Source organism: Dipodomys spectabilis, unplaced genomic scaffold (assembly GCF_019054845.1).
Source record: "Dipodomys spectabilis isolate Male_0828 unplaced genomic scaffold, ASM1905484v1 ptg000026l, whole genome shotgun sequence".
Lineage (NCBI taxonomy): Eukaryota > Metazoa > Chordata > Mammalia > Rodentia > Heteromyidae > Dipodomys > Dipodomys spectabilis.
The window spans coordinates 12,786,856-12,804,360 of record NW_024870703.1 but is presented as its reverse complement, the minus strand read 5'-3'; the positions used below and the strand labels follow the sequence as shown (position 1 = coordinate 12,804,360).

At 39.7% G+C, this 17,505-nt stretch overlaps 1 protein-coding gene across 2 annotated transcripts in view; it reads right to left on the bottom strand.

The window, feature by feature from the left end:
- The window catches only part of Prkd3 (protein kinase D3), a 67,828-nt gene extending 55,542 nt beyond the window's left edge, over positions 1-12,286 (bottom strand). The window contains exons 1-2 of one of the 2 annotated variants that reach the window (XM_042675547.1): positions 12,171-12,286; positions 3,535-4,460 (exon numbers count right to left, since the gene is read on the bottom strand). In XM_042675547.1, coding sequence (XP_042531481.1) covers positions 3,535-3,822 — 288 coding nt within the window. In that variant the 5' untranslated portion in view covers positions 3,823-4,460; positions 12,171-12,286. Of the gene's footprint in view, positions 1-3,534; positions 4,461-8,848; positions 8,938-12,170 lie in introns of those variants that run through there. The other variant, XM_042675548.1, reaches the window with a different exon arrangement.
- Positions 12,287-17,505: the final 5,219 nt, after the last annotated feature.

Here is a 17,505-nt window from a genome sequence, read left to right as displayed (position 1 = left end):
ATGTGGTGAATTTGTGTAAATATATCTAGTATCTGAGTATTTTGGATTTTTAAATTGCTGAGTAAATTTCAAATGTGATTATCAGAAAAAAAGGTAAAAAAAATGGAGGTAATGAATGTTATTACCATGATATCATCATTCCATATTGTCATCATAAATATAAGTAGTCAATATGTAATAAAGGATGCCCTCATATTATAATTACAGTCAATATATAATGAGTATCCAGGATATAAAAGAACTTTTTTGGGGGGGGGAGGGGGTCCAGTCATCGGGCCTGAACTCTGGGCCTGGGCGCTGTCCTTCAGCTCAAGGCTAGCTCTCTACCACTTGAGCCACAGCGCCACTTCCAGCTTTTTTCTTTTTGCTTATGTGGTGCTGAGGAATCGAACCCAGGGCCTCAGGCATGCAAGGCAAGCACTCTACCACTGAGCCACCTTCCCAGCCCTAAAAGAACTTTTATACTTAATAAAAACCATAAAACATATAATCTCAATAATATGAAAACCTAAACAAGGTGAAATAACAGTGAAAGAATTCAGAACAAGGGTTGCTAAGGGCCTAGAATGAGGGGAGACTGACTGCAAAAGTGTGAGGGAAGAAACAGGGTGATAGTGATGCTTTATAACTTGAATGGGTGGCGATCACACAACTGTATAGCTACTAAAATCGTCAAACTCCTGAATTTAAAACATTTTGACTTTAGTATACAAAAACTGTATCTCAAACTTGTTTGGATTCATATAGTATTTTAAAATTTTCTACACACTTACAAACTACATCTCCTATTTGCGATTACATTCTTGTCAAGTTTCTGAGAATATACTGATAACACTAAAAAACAAAAGGGTGGAAAAGAGAAGGAATCTACGTTTGGTTTCAAGTTTTGTGTGTATGTTTGTGTGTGCGTGTGTGTTGGTCCTGAGGTTTGAATTCAGGGCCTCTTTACTCTGTTGCTAGGCTATTTGCTCAAAGCTGGCACCCTATAACTTAAGCCATGCCTCCCCCCAGCTTTTTGGTGACTGATTAGAGATAAAGAGTCTCACAAACTGTACTGTCCTGGCCAATCCCAACATAGAGCTTCATTATCTCATCCTCCTGAGTAGCTAGGATTGTACTTATGAGCCAAGGGTACCTGGCTAGTTTTTCATCGAATATTAAATTTAAAAAAAACTTCTTTAACCTTCCTAGAAACTTTCAGAACACAGAAACTTTATCTTATTGAAGTCTTAGTATCAATTACATTATCTCCCTCCAGAAAAATCTTCATTTTCTTTTCTTTTGGATTTTCTATCTTGGACATCAACATCATTAACATTCAGTCATACAGGATAGCTATCTGATACTATTTGCTCTTACCTTACATCTAAGAGGATATTCTTTCACCAAATGTACTTTCCAAATAACTTTCAAATGCATAATTACTTTCTAACTGCCTCAATTTAAATCTTTATTAAAATGGCCTCCTGTCTAATCTCCCCACTTCATCTGTGTTTTGTTTATTTATGCAATACTGGGTTTAAAGGCAGGGACCGTACTTATTTGATCTGCTTGCTCAGCTGGTGCTCTATCACCTAAGCCATGCCTCCACCCCTGCTTTTTGAGGGTGCTTTAGGAGATGGACTTTATTGAATTATTATTATTTTTTTGCTTTGGGCTGGATTCAAATCACAATCCTCCAGATCTTAGTCTACTCTTAGAATCATAAGGGTGAAACTTTTCACTTCAGGGAAAAGTAAGCACTGTATAAAGGTACCTTTGGGTTAAGATAGACCAATGTTTGATGCCTATAATCTCAGCTATTCAAGAGACAGAGGCAAGAGTATAAAGAGCATCTCAACTCAATGATTTCACAGATCTGGTACAGATTCAGAGATCACTTGCACAAACTACCTAGTAAATAAATGATAAAGCTGATTATACCAATAATCCTGCAGAAAATCAGTATTCCATGGTATAAATATAAAAAGTAAAGATGGGCACTGGTGGCTCATGCCTGTAATCCTAAATACTCAGGAGGCTGAGCTCTGAGGATCATAGTTCAAAAGCCAGCACACGTAGGAAAATCCATGAGATTCTTATCTGCAATAACCTACTCAGAAAAAGCCAGAAGTAGAGCTGTGCCCCAAGTGCTAGAGTGCTAGCGTTGAGCAAAAGAGCTCAGGGACAGCACTTACGCCTTGAGTTCAAGTCCCACTATGAACAACACAAAAAAAGTAAAGGAGTTCAGTGAAGTAAATAATGCAAAGTAAATCAAGGTAATTGGCTTGACTTAGCCATTATACAAGTTCTACATAATAGAAAACATGTTGTATATAATTATATATAATTTATGATTAAAGAATAAAGAAAAGTAAAATTTATAGATAATATTCTTTTACTTAGTATTAATTTAATATTCTTAGTATCAAAACACTGGTTATAAATTGTAACAAATTACAGATTGTTGTTTAAATACTATCTTAAATACTATCTTAAGATTTGTAACCTACTTGCCAAAGTTTTTATGAGAAAGTTCTGTAGTGTGTAATGAAAAGGAAACTAACAGCAAAGACACTGGAAGATAAAGCTAGGTAAGACCGAAATTCCTGTAGTCCTAGTTATGCAGGACAGAGGCAGAAAGATCACTAGAGACCAGTTCCACCCTAGTCTAGGCAATATAGCAAGGCCCATCTCAAAAAAATAACAAAAGGAAAAGAAAAAAAAAAAAAAACAAAGGCAGATGGTTCTACAGATCTACAAAAGTGATTGTTACTTTAGGCCACATTTTGAATAAAATCTCATACATATGCCTGGTTCATGAAAAACAATCTAACAAATACATATAATCCATTTGAAAAGTTGATCATACTAGGTCAACACCAAATCAAGATTAAAGACATTCAGCTAGTTTCTTTAAGAATGGTATGGCATTGCTAATGAGATAAATAAGAAACAAAACTACTCCTAAGTTTCAAATATTCTATCATATATTTGAAATTGATTTACCTATTTTAGAGGTGATACCATAGTTGATTTATACTTTAGCTAGATTCTGAACATCTTCTCAAAATGATAATCAGGATCAAAAGGGAAGAGAAAGAAGACAAAGGAAAGGACAAAATACAGGGCACTTAGAAAGTACAAGGTTTATACCTGGAACTTGGCAACTGCTGTGGCATACCTTTTTTGGAAAGCCACCTCAAAATCTTGTGACCTCTCTTTCCTTACTTTTTTTTCTGAAAACAAAGAGATTTCTTATGTTCTCTTGATTTTATATATTTTCCCATTTTTAAGAAACTGAAGAGCAGAATTTTAAAACATGGCTAGGTGATATTTTAAATCTGGGATATAGAATTTCATGTGAAACTTGAGATTTGCACCTCAGTCTATTAGAACATTTCTTTTTTTTTTTAGAACATTTCTAAAAATAATAATCAGGACATAAATTACCAATGCGTCTTTATATGTGAACTAGCTGTTGCATGTAGATTTATAGACTAGCATTAGAAACAATATTCATTTTTAAAAAGACATAAATAGCTTGCACAGTACCTTTTGATAAACAATGGAGCACACGAGATCCTTGACAGAAGATAAAGACAGTTCCTGGGCTTCGATGGTAACATTCTCCCGTGTGAGGCCAATCTGCAGTAGAAATGAAACTGTATGCACTGAGCCTCTGGAGTTGGTGAGTGACGGTGCACTGAAGCTTCCATTAGACAATCGGGCTGAGAGTCCCGTCTTAGGACTTGAACACGGAGAAGGAGTTGGCAGCACAGCAGAAACAGTTGCAGGTAATGCAGACTTCTGGGCTGATGGAGGGGAATTATTTGCAGACATCTGCCTTTCTTTACTCTTCAAAAATAGGTGTCAATTCTTTTTAAGTGGTTATGAAGAGATTTTCAAAATAACAGCAGTAAAAAAAGTGTATGCACTTCTGTATTTAGATGAAAGCTTCTGTTTTCCTTCTAAGCCACTCATACCGATGATTACAAATTCTATTGCTGTGGGTCCAACACACAAAAGGTCCTATTTCTTTTCATCAGTCCCATCAAGAATCTTGTCTTTAGAATCACAACCAGAGACTTGTAAAAGATTTTACATCACTGAGTTGTCTTCGTAAGAACAGTATAAACATTGCTTATTTACTCAACATCTCTTGCCTTCTTTTAAGTCTGTTCTCTCACTTTTTTCAGAAAGGACATATTGAATAAACGTTTTCTGTCAAGATGAAATTCTCCTTGTTAAAAAATAGTGTTCTGGATTAATCTATTCAATGCTTACCCTTCAGTTCAATGATTTGATGGGACACTTTCTAAAAAAGCTACGTCTTAAATAACTCTCTCAAATGTCCTCACCTTCATTTTGGAAGGTGAACTTGCCTATGATGAAGTAACAAGCTTTTAAAAACAGTACAAGCATATTTCATTTGATGAATGGGTCCACTGAGAAAAGTTGCTTTCTGAAATGTTGACAGCCTAGAAGGAATTTTAAAACAGATTTTAATATTTTATCCTCAACATTAGTTAAAATTAAGGATCCTGTAATATTTTTAAAGTGGTAAGTTTTGGTAATATGTTTATAATTAAGGCATACATCCTAATAGGAGCCATTTTCAACCAAGTAATTGCAATTAGGTTTTGACTACAGGTGTAATTTGAAAGGGCCTTCTGCTTGAAGAAATCATCTTGCCTCTCCTCATGGATGTCTGAAACCTGAAGAAAAAGTATTTTTGAAATTTTTTTTTTTCTATTCTTATGAGACAGGGTCTTGATTAAGTTTCTCAGGCTAGTCTCTTGGGCTCAAGTAATCCTACTGCCTCAGCAATTACAGGCGCATAATTTATTGTATTTTAAGTCAAATACTTACTTTAGATCAAACGCTTTTACTCTACAATTATAAAACAGAGTTAGAACAAAAAAAAAGGGAAATAGAAGGGACAAAAAAAAAAAGCAAAGCAAAAGTGACGTTGTTAAAGAGACAAATAACTTTCAGAAGGGTAAGGAAGTAGGACAGGGGACACAGTGCACGGTAATATGGCCAAAAAGTGTGAGTAGTGACATATACGACAAGGACATAAGATCTCATTACAAGCTTGTGGGTTTTGGGGGCAGCAGTACTGAGGTTAGAACACCGTGCCTAAACACTTGCTAGCTAGGCACGCTACCACCTGAACTTTGCCTAACTCAATTTTGTTTTAATTATTTACAAACAAGGTCTCCCACTCTTATCTGGGCCAGCCCAGACATAATCATCCTACTTAATGCCTCCTCATAGCTGAGATTACAACTGCACACCACCTCACTCAGCTTTCTGAGTTGAAATGGGGTCACATTAGTGTTTTTGCCAGACTTGGCCTTGAACCATGTTCCTCCCAATCTCCATTTCTTGAGGTAGTGGGGATTATAGGTGTGAGACTCTGTGTTCAGCATCATCCTTAGATATTTTTAGCATAGGTAAGAGAACACCATGTACGGTTAAATATCTACCAGTTTTTAGAAAAAACAGCTTTAGAAAGTATGGCTCATAAGGCTAAGTGACTCACAAAAGGTGGATTCTTCTAAATTCTATATAGATCCAATAAGCAATTCTAATGATGAAACAGTGATGTATCCAGTATAGGCCAGAGTAGTTAATAAAGGCAAATTAGAATGAAGATGACAGAAGAGCAAAAATATACAGATACAGTAATACAACACAAATGAGAAACATCAGAAAAAACTACTGAAATAAAAAAAAAATCAGGTATAGCTATATTCAAATAAATTCAAGCACTGTACAGTACTTGATAGTTTATAAATGTTTTACACAAAGTGTCTCACGAATCCTCTTTGCAAGCTGACAGGAAAACATCTTTCTGCATTTTTTGCAGATGAGAAAACTAAAGCACAAGGTGACAAAGTAACTTGACTAGTATCACACAGCTACAAAGAGGTGGAGTGGAAATTAGAACCTAAGTTTCATGCTTTCTTCCTCAGGGCTGTCTCTACAATAACATACTATTCACAAGAGAACAGGAACTGAGAACCCTACACAGAGGATGTTGCTAAGGTTGAGAGGTTACATAGACAGAATTGCTCAATTTTTATCTTACCTTTTCTCAAGCTTTTAAACTAAAGCTGTAAAAAGTATTGAGAACTGAAACCTAAGCTTCATGCAGCAACTACAACTTGATTTTTTTTATTTTTGTAGCCCTGGGTGGCCTTAAACTCATCATCCTCTTGCCCCAGGTTCTCAAGTGCTGGGATTTTTTTTTCTGTGAACTCAAATCTCTGGACCCAGACACAGTCCATTCTATACAGCTAAAGTGATGATCCAGTATTATCACAACAATGACTCCACTAATCTTGAAAGCTCAAATGAGAAAAGTGAACATGAAATGATATGGGTAGAGTTGCTTCAGTACTGGGCTAGAGAAGCAGATAAGCAAACTTCAGAAACAGCATATATAAACTCAAAAACCTTAGCCAAATCTGGAAATGATACACAAATAAGAACAGTAATCACTAGAGGTTAACCTAAATTCAAATTAAACAAGTCAATTCTACCACATTTACAACTTGGAAATAGATATAAATATAGACATAGTTCCTCAATCCTCATAATAACCCGCTTCATAGTTGAGACAATCAGAAGTTAAGGTGGAAAATGTATATTCTGAAAACAATAGTATTCAAAAGGTTTCCGATCAGCAGTTTTGTAAACATGAACAAATATGGGATGAGTGTCGATCAGCAGTTTTGTAAACATGAACAAATATGGGATGAGTGTCAGTATTATCCAGTAAATTTACTGCTATGTCATCTTAAGTCTTTTTTTTTGGTGGGGGGGAGTGGGAACAGTAATGGGGTTTGAACTCAGCACTTGCTAGGCAGGCACTCTACCACTTGAACTATCCTCCCCAGTCATTTGTAGCTCTACTGATTTTTCTACTAGTGTGTTGAGTTCTTGCCTGGCCTTAGACTGTGATTCTACCACCTATAGTTTCCCATGTAGCTGGGATCACATATGTGTCCCATCAAGTCTGGATTATTTATTGAGAAGGTGGTCTAACTTTTTGCTCAGACTCACCCTGCACCTATGTTCTCCCATATCTACTTCCAAAGGAACTGGAAGTACATGCATGAGTCACTGTACCTGGCTATGACACATATCTTAAGAGGACTTCCTTAGAACTGTCCTTAACTCTATAATGTTTTCCATTATATATGAGGACACAGACACAGATGATATGCTTACTAAATTTTCAGGTTGAACAAACCAGAAAAATAAACCAAAATTAAATTTAAGAAGAACGAATGCAAACCTTTGCTTTTAGTTTCAGAAAACTAAATGTCCCAACAGAGAAATGAGGAAATGTTGATTTGGAAGCCGTTCATATGAGATTGGGTTATAAATGCAAGACTCAATGTAGGCCACTAATACAATGGGTAACTTAAAAGTACTAATGCAAACCTAAATCCTTCAGATTTGGAGAACCCTTTGCCTCACTGTGAGGCAGCCTATATTACCAGTGTGCTTATTTCTATGATCCTCATTTTTAGAGCTACAGATTTTGACTGGGGAGGGGAAAGCATGCACCCAGATACAGGCAAAATTCATGTGATATATAAGTATCCTCTTAAGAGAGCAAAATAGCGTAAGTGGTCTTCAAATATTTGAGGTGTTAAGGACTGGTTTTATTCACTGTCAGTATTATTGCAGAGAACAGAAGCAAAATGTAAACACCACCTCTTATTTGCATCACAATTTGTGAGGTCTGAGCTCCTAGCATTAAGAATTGACAACAGTACTTGGTTTACAGTAAGTGCTCAAACTGTAATAAGTTTTAGTCATCTTCACTGTAACCAGGTTAAGTAATGTCTTCCCACTAAATTTGTTTCATTATATTCACTAATATTTAACAAATAACAGTCAATACACTTGGCTAATTTACCAAAAGTAGTAACTATTCATAAGAAACTATCCACTTTTATATAAAAGTGATTTTCTTGTTTCAACATGAGCACATATATAAAAGGGCATCATAGTATTGTATGCTTGTTCATCCCATCTGTTTCCTCTCTTCTAGTTGTTTTTTTTTTTTTTTGGGTGGGGGGAATGAAGCTTTGATTTACTCTATATAATGCAACAAAATACACAGGGAAAAATATTAAGAGTAAATATCAAAAGAAATCTAACATCTCTACACAAACCTTGCTCTGTTGTTTCAATTTTTTTCATTTTGCCTCAATTAGAAAGCTAATCTGTACAACTATTAATTTATAAAATGCACATGAATTAGATATGTTGTTTCTATCATTTAGGAGAGTCTCTAAACAATAACAGTATCAACTAATTAGCAAGAATTTCTAATATATTTATTTGGAACACTTCAAATACTCTTGGAAGCTGGACACCAGCAGTTCATGCCTGTAATCCTAGCTACTTGGGAGACTGAAAAGTGAGTATCACAGTTCAAAACCAATCCCAGGTAGGAAAATCCATTAGAACCTCATCTCCAACTAAACCCCAAATAGCCAGAAGTAAAGCTATGTCAACTGGTAAAATACTAACCTTGAATACCAAAATCCAGGGACAGTGCCTGAGTTCAAGCCCCAGGATCCACACATAAAAAACATTTTTTGTGATGTCCTATGTCACATACCTTTTTAAATAAGCTTTTATAATCTGGCACTATTGTTGAATAGAATCAAAAGACAGGATATTAGAGGCATTTTGAGCCTAGTCTACCCAATTATAACAGACAGGATGAAACAAAGGCCCAGAGGTTAACATGAAGTGAAGTTACATCATGGTACTAAAACAAACTGATCTACACCTTCTTTGCCCCCTCCCTCAGTCCTCTCCACAACACATTTCCTACCTTAATAAAGTCATTAGCTAGAAGTTCTACCAGCAGCATTTTCATCCAACAAACGCTTAGTATAAAAGACACTGGAGTTTATACAACAGTAACCAAAACAGAAATGGTATTGCTCTTTCAGGAACTCACATTCAACAGACATTTGCATAAAATAACGAGGTAATTACAAACTGTGAGAAATGGTATCACAGAGCATATACCTATGAGGACTTACTTTCAGCTGTGCTCTCAAGGGCACTCTCTTTAAAAAAGAAATGATATTTAAGCTGAGACCTTTAGACAGTCAGGGAAGCTGTGAGAGAGTCAAGAGGAATCCAGGAAGACAAAACATGTCTAGTTATTGAATGTTCAAATGGAAGCTCATTATTTAGTATAGCCAGCATTCCTTTTATGTTTGGTAAAGACTAAAATGAAGAGGAAAAATGTTTTTCCTATTCGGAATAGTCTATTTACCAGTCGACTTCCAGCAGCAGAATTGCCCGAGTTCAATTCAGTTTTGTATGCTAGGAATGCTAATCAAATGGAGCATTGTGTCTCCACCCCTCTTGTTGGTATGTACATGGTATTCTTTTATCATGTAAAAAAAATATGCAGTAATACCATACTGGCCCAATGTGCTTTGCTTTAAGAGAGGTTTGACTTTGCTTTAGAATCCTGATGTCACCTGTACATTGTGCAAAAGTTTTAAGTATGTTGATTTGTAAAAGTCCTATTTTGTAACAATACCTACATCTACGTACATTTTCAAAAAACGTGTCCATTAGTTAGATTACCATCATACACTTTCCCTCCTAGAAATTCAGCATTCCACTATACCATTTCCTCTAAAATTCTGTTCCTCTAGACCAGCAGCATTTGAATCTCAGTCACTCCACTGTCAGGCAGAACATTCAGAGGGCAAACCATGTGCACTCTCTGCACAGGCACTGAAAAATACATCTGTGAGTAAGATTACAGACCACAATGTGAAAATGCAATATGAAGAAGCTACATTGAGCTTAATTTATCTTCATCTCTGCAACCAGTAGTATCTAAGAAATCTGATTGGCTAATAGCCAATGAGCAATTTCTCACATATCACCACTACAAACTAACCACACAAGTGAAGCACTTTTTTTCTCCTTCAAATTATAACTAAAATGTCTCCTATCTCAATTTTTTTAAGATGATTACTTCAAAGAGGCAAGAATATTTAACAAGTTCAATTTGAATTACATAATCGGAGAGACTCAAAGTAGGCTTAGCTCAGATTATTATCAAATCGAATTAAAACTCCTATTAGTAAATAGTTTTTCAACGTGTCAAGTTCTGTACAAGTAAATGCTTTCAAAATTAAGCAATTAATTCCAGTATGGTTAATTTTTTTTGTCAACTAAAAGTCTTTTTTAAAAACCAAGAACAAAATGTCCCTTTTGTGAAAAGTACACTTAAATGACCATCTATCCACATACACACACACCCGGAAGAGATGATTTCAACTCATGTAATTTTTAAAATTTAATATCTGAAAGCTTACTTATTACATTCTTTTATGTGTGTGGCAATGTTTAGGTTAAAAACCACCCATAAACAGAACAAAATGTCTATTTTTAAAAGGTCATCTGATGAAACTGAAAATATATAAAACATGCGCTACTGAAAGACTCATTAGCTGAGTGCTGGTGGCTCATGCCTGTAATCCTAGCTATTCAGGAGGCTGAGATCTGAAGATCGCGGTTCAAAGGCAGCCATGGCAGGCAAGTCTGTAAGACTCTTATCTCCAATAAACCACTAAAACCCGGAAGTGGCGCTGTGGCTCTAGCTGTAGAGGGCAAGCATTGAGCTGAAGAGCTGAGGGACAGCTCCCAGGCCCAGAGTTCAAGCCCGACGACTGACACCCCCCCCCCCAAAAAAAAGACTCATTATTATACGAGATGCTTTAAAAATAAACAAGAAACTAGTTTTAGAATGTACAACTCCACATTCCTGAATCCCAGTAATCCTGAATTAGGAAATGCTTTATTAAAAGCTTTGTTAAAGGAATACTCCAAGCTCATTTGCAAAAGTCTACCACACTTATCTCTTATCCTCAGAGGCAAAAACCTGTAGCAGGAAACGGTACTTTTATGAAAATTTGTAGTTTCTTCTTACTGGCTCAATTATCATTCTTGAGCTCACCCGATTCTCATAAGAGAAGGAAGATGGGTTCAAATCGGTTAAAAAGAAAAAAAGAAACTGGGCAAGACTGACCTAGACCTCACTCTGGGAACTTTTTCCGCAAGGCGTGTGTAGTAAATCCATAGGAACGAACTGGCCAGCCCTTATTGCATTCAAAGTTCCAGCTGGATCTAAGCACAATTTAAATCCCTGAATCTGTAACTCACAACGTTAACCACAAGATAAAAGCATCTTCGGAGGAATACCATTGTGTAGGACACCGACAACAAGGGCATGTTCTTTTTGAAAGTTTTCGTTTCGTTTGTGGCTACAGCTCCGAAAGGCTGTGCGTGTCCCACGAAGGAGTCGTTCAGGGTGTAACTTATCCTTCCTAATCAAAGATGACACCGATCGTCTTACTTCCTGTGGGTCTGGGTGTGGTTGGAGAGAGACAGTTACTTCGCAGCCATCCTCCGGGGTGTGGACGAGTCTGCACGCAGGTCGCGCGCGTCGCCCGACTGAAATCCGTGATTGCGGACCGCGCGGGCCTAGGCTTCTGGCGGCGAGGACATGGAAACGCAAGCTCCCACCGGCGTGCGGGCGGCGGGGTTCGCGGTTACCGGGCGGTTACCACTATCGCGGCTGCCGTCGCTCCACGCTCCGGCGCGTCCCCCCCTCCGGGAAGCCTCCCGGGGGCGAAGCGGCAAACTCGCAGCCCCGCAGGCAGTGCGGTCAGGAAGCCGGGCGGGGGCTCGCATCCTCCCGACACCCCCTCGCACGCCCCACGACGCGCGCCGGGCGAGGAGAAGAAACCAGAAGACGCCCCCAGACCCCGGCTCTGCCGAGCGCCGCCGGGGTGGGGGGGGGCCCCGGCGCGGGGGGTCACCCGCACCGGACCAACCCAAGTTGGCCTCAACGCGGCCCCCGGAACTCGGCCCCGGCGTCGCCCCCGGCTTCCCCCGGCCCCGCCGCCCGCCGTCCCAACTTCCCGCCCAGCCAGCGGCCGCCGCCCGGCCCCGCGCGGTCCCGGCCCGGGCCCCGCCGCCGCCGCCGCCGCCGCCGCGTGCGGGATGGGGGAGGGGCCGCCGCCTCCGCCCGACGGGCCCGGGAGAACAAAGCGGCGGCGCCCGCCGCGCCAACAACTTTTTTCGATGTCCGCTCCGCGCTCCCCGAGGCGACTACTTACAGAGGCGGGCTCGGCCGGTCGTGTGAAACTCCGCACCCGCCAACGTCGGAGTCCTCCCGACCAGGAGCCAGCGAGGCTTCAGACGCCGGGCGAGAATCCCGCCCGCCGCCGGCGCCCCTTCCTCCCTCCCACCCTCCCGTCCCGTCCTGAAGCTGAAGCTGAAGCTGGAGGGCGGGGGGCGGGGGCGCACGGGGGCGGGGGCGCGCGGGCGGCGCGCGGCATGCCGGGAATTGTAGTTCTCGCCCCCCCCCCCCCCCCCCCGCCGCCGCCTCGGGGCGGGGGTGGGAGGTCGCGCTCCTCGCAGCCCAGGGGAAGGGGCGGGGGCGGTGACAGCTCCGGGTGTTGGAGGGTTCGCGGCTCGTCCGTGAGGTCCCGACGTGGGCGCGTGGGGCGTTCTGTGGATCCAGTCACGCCTGGGACTTGAACCCCAAGAGTGCGACTGCTCCGCGGCCAGGAGCAACTTGTAGTGGGGACTTGAAGCTGTGCAGCGCGGAGGGCAGCGTCCGCCCGCGACGTCCAGTCCTGCCGCGTTGCCGCCTCCCTGCCGCGCTGTCCTGGCATCCCGGAGCCACGCCACAGACACGGCCGGAGCCCTCGCCTCTGGCTCCGTGGACCGAAGTGTCTGCGTTCACCGTGCTCCGCGTTTCCGCCTGGTCCGCCGTTATCCTCGCGGGTGGACCCCTGCCACCGAAGGGGTGTGCAGGCAGCCGGCGATCGCCGGACCTCGGCCACCCCGGGCGTGGAAGCAGGGTGACCCTGCGGGTCAGCGGGGGGGGGGGGTGTCGCAAGGCTGTCATCCGTGAAGAAAAGCCGTGGTCGCCGCAGCCACACCGTTCTCCCCGGCAATGTTCTGCCCCCGAAGTACTTAAGTAAAATGCATGGAAGCCATCGGAGGTATTGGACTCAACCATCGCTGGGCTCTAGGCTTAAAGGTCAAGAGGACAGCTTCTGAGAAGAGAAAGAAAATAAATCGAACTGTGCCCCTATTTTTTTTGTACTAACTCTCGACCTTCATAGATACGTGAACATTTGCAGTGAAGAAAGAAGTTGATCAATTGATTGTTAATTGATATTGATTGGTTGATTGATATGATTGATTGCGGTGGTAGGAATTGAACCCAGGGCCTTGTGCATGCTAAACACATACTCCACCACTAACTGCATCTACAAACACTCAGAGTAGAATTTTGAAATAAGTTATATTAAAGATGGGATGGTAAAATTGTGTATGATGTTAATCTACTTGAAAACTATTTTTAAAAGGACATTTCTGACCTTCACAGGAATTGGAAGCTGTTAATATCCAGCAGCATCTGATTTAGTTTCATTCTTTTTTTTTTTAAGTCGTTACCATTCAATCAGTTATGCATCTTGATTAATGTCAACCCTAGCCATTCTTTTACCATAAGATGGAAAGTAGATTCACTCCTATATCCTCTTTTTAAAGAACTTCCTTTCTATCCCTTCACTCTCCTCCTACTTTTTTTCCTTTCAATTCCCAGCAGAAATGTTAGCCTAGCCCCAGATATTCTGTTCTTGCAAGATTTCCAGGATCTTGTTGGAGTAGTTTGCAACCAATCTCAGCTCATAATTGACTTCCATTTTCTTTTGGGGTTCTTAAAGAGATGCAGGTACACTTCTTAGAAGTAACTTGTCTAAAGGAATTCAATTGTGATTTTTTTTAACTGAGATTTAAGTATTTGTGTCTGAGTAAGAATAGATACACATTTACATATATTACACTTCATTGTATTCCTACCATTCTGCTGCTCTTTAAAAATAAAATTGTATTCCCTGCTTTAGTAGGGAACACATTTAAGCATAAGACTATCTTTGTACTTGTAGTAGGTCTCTAGCTTGGCATGAAGGATAGTTTCCACAAGACTTCCATACCTACTTTAAGAGCATTACAGAGATAAAGATAAAGTTTCATAAGTAATGTATTATATCCTAAAGAGAAAATGTGATCTTAATGATCAAGATGGGAAGGAATACTCTTTGGTGATTTTTTTAATGGAAATAAGAACTTACAATCTTTCCTTTCTTCAGCAGCAGTTATGAAGCTTCTGTCTACTGTTTACTGCCCCATACTTAATGACGTACGCATAATCTTTCACAGATGTTCCTGAATATAAACAAAGATGGTTGACGCTGTTGTAACTTGAAGATAGCAGAGCTACCGATGCAGATTCCTAAATGAATGATTTGCTAAGAACCAGCTAGAAAAAGAAATTTCCTTAAACTCCAATTTTGGGTTTTGTTTGTAGAATGTGGTAACTGGAAATGTAATTTGAGTTTCTTTTTCCGTGATCATTGAGATGATATTTGAATGTTTCAACACAGAGTTACTAAAATAAGGGAGACAATGCTTCAGGATCTAGTGTAGACACACTAAGTGTAGTCTTCAGAACACTCCCCTGCTTAGCATAATGCTGTATGGCTGTACTCCTAGCACTTAGGAAGCTGGGACAGGAGGCTCAAGGCTGGTCTCACTGTACTCTGAGATCCTATCTCAAATAATAACAATAATCCTCACCCTGTCACAGTTTTTAACACCAGACCCTAGTCAGGGTCTCAAGCTGTAGTGCTGCAGTTAGTTGGTCTCCTTTGAGTGTAGCTCAGACTGTTACATCTGGTAACACATTCATGATAGTTACGTACATCACTGTCTTTGATTTGCAGGCTGTGAGTAATTGTTCTGTATCTCATAGCCTTTGATAGACAATTCTCATCTAATTTGTTACTTTTCATTGAGTGTACATTAAGATCTACTGGGTTCTCTCTTTCAATTTACCCCCCCCTTTTTCCCCAATGAGTTTGTGGAAAACCATGTCTTGTTTTCATTTACTTATCATGTACCATAGTGCTAAGTAAATTTTTATTGAATTGGTGAATTTTTTTCAATGTATCTTGATTGGACTGGTTAGACTAGTAGTCCTAAACTATTACATGTTGAACTCAGCAACTGCCTACTAGCCTACTAACCATTTTTCTGCTTGGATAGGAAGGCTATGAATAATAGCTGTCATTAGTTGAAAACCAGTCTCGAGTCAGACACAGTTACTCAGTTATACAGCTTCCCTGTCAATTCTACATAATTTATCTTGTTAAAATTTGCAGTTATTTAGCTATATATAATAACATTCATTATAATTTAATAACTACATTTTAAATTTGTTATATTTTGTTTCACTTAATTTTGTGTGTAATAACATACCCACACATATATAGAATATGTATATGTTGAGCATATATTACATATATGTATATATGTTCTACAGAACACATATATGTCACTAACACATATTATTATATATGAAGTACATAATATATAACACAAAATTCATATAACATGCAACACATAAGCTATATATGTGATTATATATATGGTTATATATATGACATAGTCACAAAGGTATGATATGAATTTTTTACTTAAGAAAAAAAGATTTACTTAGAAAAAAAGATAGAGATTACTGCATATACTCCAGCTAGGCTTTAACAAGGTAAAAGTGAACATTCAGGCAACTTGTACTTTTAAAAAATAGGTATCTCTCCTACCATCAATAATTCTTGTTTATCTTTGTGGCGCTGAAATAGGTTTCTCCAGGAAATAGAAAGTAATTCATAAATGTGCTCATAGGTGTTTAGAATACCTTTGATCTATGGAGTAATTATCAGGATTATTCAGGATTTCATTTGAATATTCATTTTAAAATTCTTTTGGAAAATGTAAACTAGTTATATTTAAAAATACAACTGAAAGGGGCTGGGAAGTTGGCTCAGTGGTAGAGCGCTTGCCTTGCATGCCAGAGGCCCTGGGTTCGATTCCTCAGCACCACATAAGCAAAAAGAAAAAAAAAGCCGGAAGTGGTGCTGTGGCTCAAGTGGTAGAGTGCTAGCTAGCCTTGAGTTGAAATGCTGAGGGACAGTGCCCAGGCCCAGAGTTCAGGCCCCAGGACCGGACCCAAAAAAAAAAAAATACAACTGAAACTCCTTGAGAAAAACAGCCTAGATGTCAATGTCATCACTGCAATAAAGTTCCACTGAGTATATTTCAATATGTATCAAACTCATGTGATATTAGTAAATTCATTGACTATTTAAAGCACATTATCTCTGTGCCCTGAACTTGCTCTGAAGGATGACAGCATGGCTGATACCTTTCAAATATACTACATTGCACAAGGACTAAGCAGAGCTAAAGGCATTCAAAACTCAGAGATGCAAAAAAGAGATTTCTACCTTGATTTATCTGCCATAAAACAAAGCAAGATTGCCCTAGGAGGAAGCTGACCCCAGTTTTCCTCCACCTGAACAAGAAAGAGTATGATGGCTCCCATGGGAGGCAAAAGTAACAAGATGAGTTTGGACTAACAGGCCTTACTAGGTCATCCCCATCTTCCATAACTTCATTCACAGATTTCTAATCTTGATATTCAAAGGCAGTTAAACAGAATATATATTTAGTTTAAAGATCTAATTCCCCTCCTGGGATCATTTCAAAGTTTTCTTGCATGATTAACACACAGGGGACTTTCCTATGCTGGCTCAGGTAAGCTATTGTGATCCTTTTGTAATTGGTTGCTGCAAATCTCCAGATTAGGGAGAAACTGACTAGTTTCAAAGTTTGGTTATATGGTATCAGGTTCTGGCAAGTCCATTATGTTTTGGCTGATTCAAAAAGTGGCCCCTATAACTGGTTAACAAGTTCAACCCTTTTCCTTATTTCCTACAGCATAAACTGTGAGTTTGTCCAATTCTTTCTTACTCTCTTTCTATCCCACCCTTTTCTTTTTTTCCTTTCCTTTCCCTTTTCCCTTTCTTTTCCTGTCCTTCCTTCCATCCTTTCCTTCCTTTCTTCCTCCTTCCCTCCTTCCCTCCATCTCTCCTTTCCTCCTTCCCTCTGTCCCTTCCACCTTTCTCTCCCTCCCTCCCTCCCTCCCTCCCTCCCTCCCTCCCTCCCTCCCTTCCTTCCTTCCTTCCTTCCTTCCTTCTTTTTCTTTTTCTTCCTTTTTGAGAGAGTCTTACTCTGGAACCCTCCTCTTGCCTAGGCTTCCTGAGTGTTTGGATTATAGTCATACACTGACTAACTTATTGTACTTGACTAACTTCAAAACTTCAAATGCCTCCCAAAAAAATTCTGACTATATTAGACTTGAAGTTGTCTCAGTTTTTTGATGGTGGCTAATTTAGCTGAAGTCTAATTGAGTTTAATTTAGCTCATTTGTTTTCTCCCACTCCTTGGATTCCTCTTGAGACTTTTTACAGTCTTTGATTTATTGATTCACTAAACATTTCTTTTTTTGTTTTTTGTTTTTGGGTCCGGTCGTGG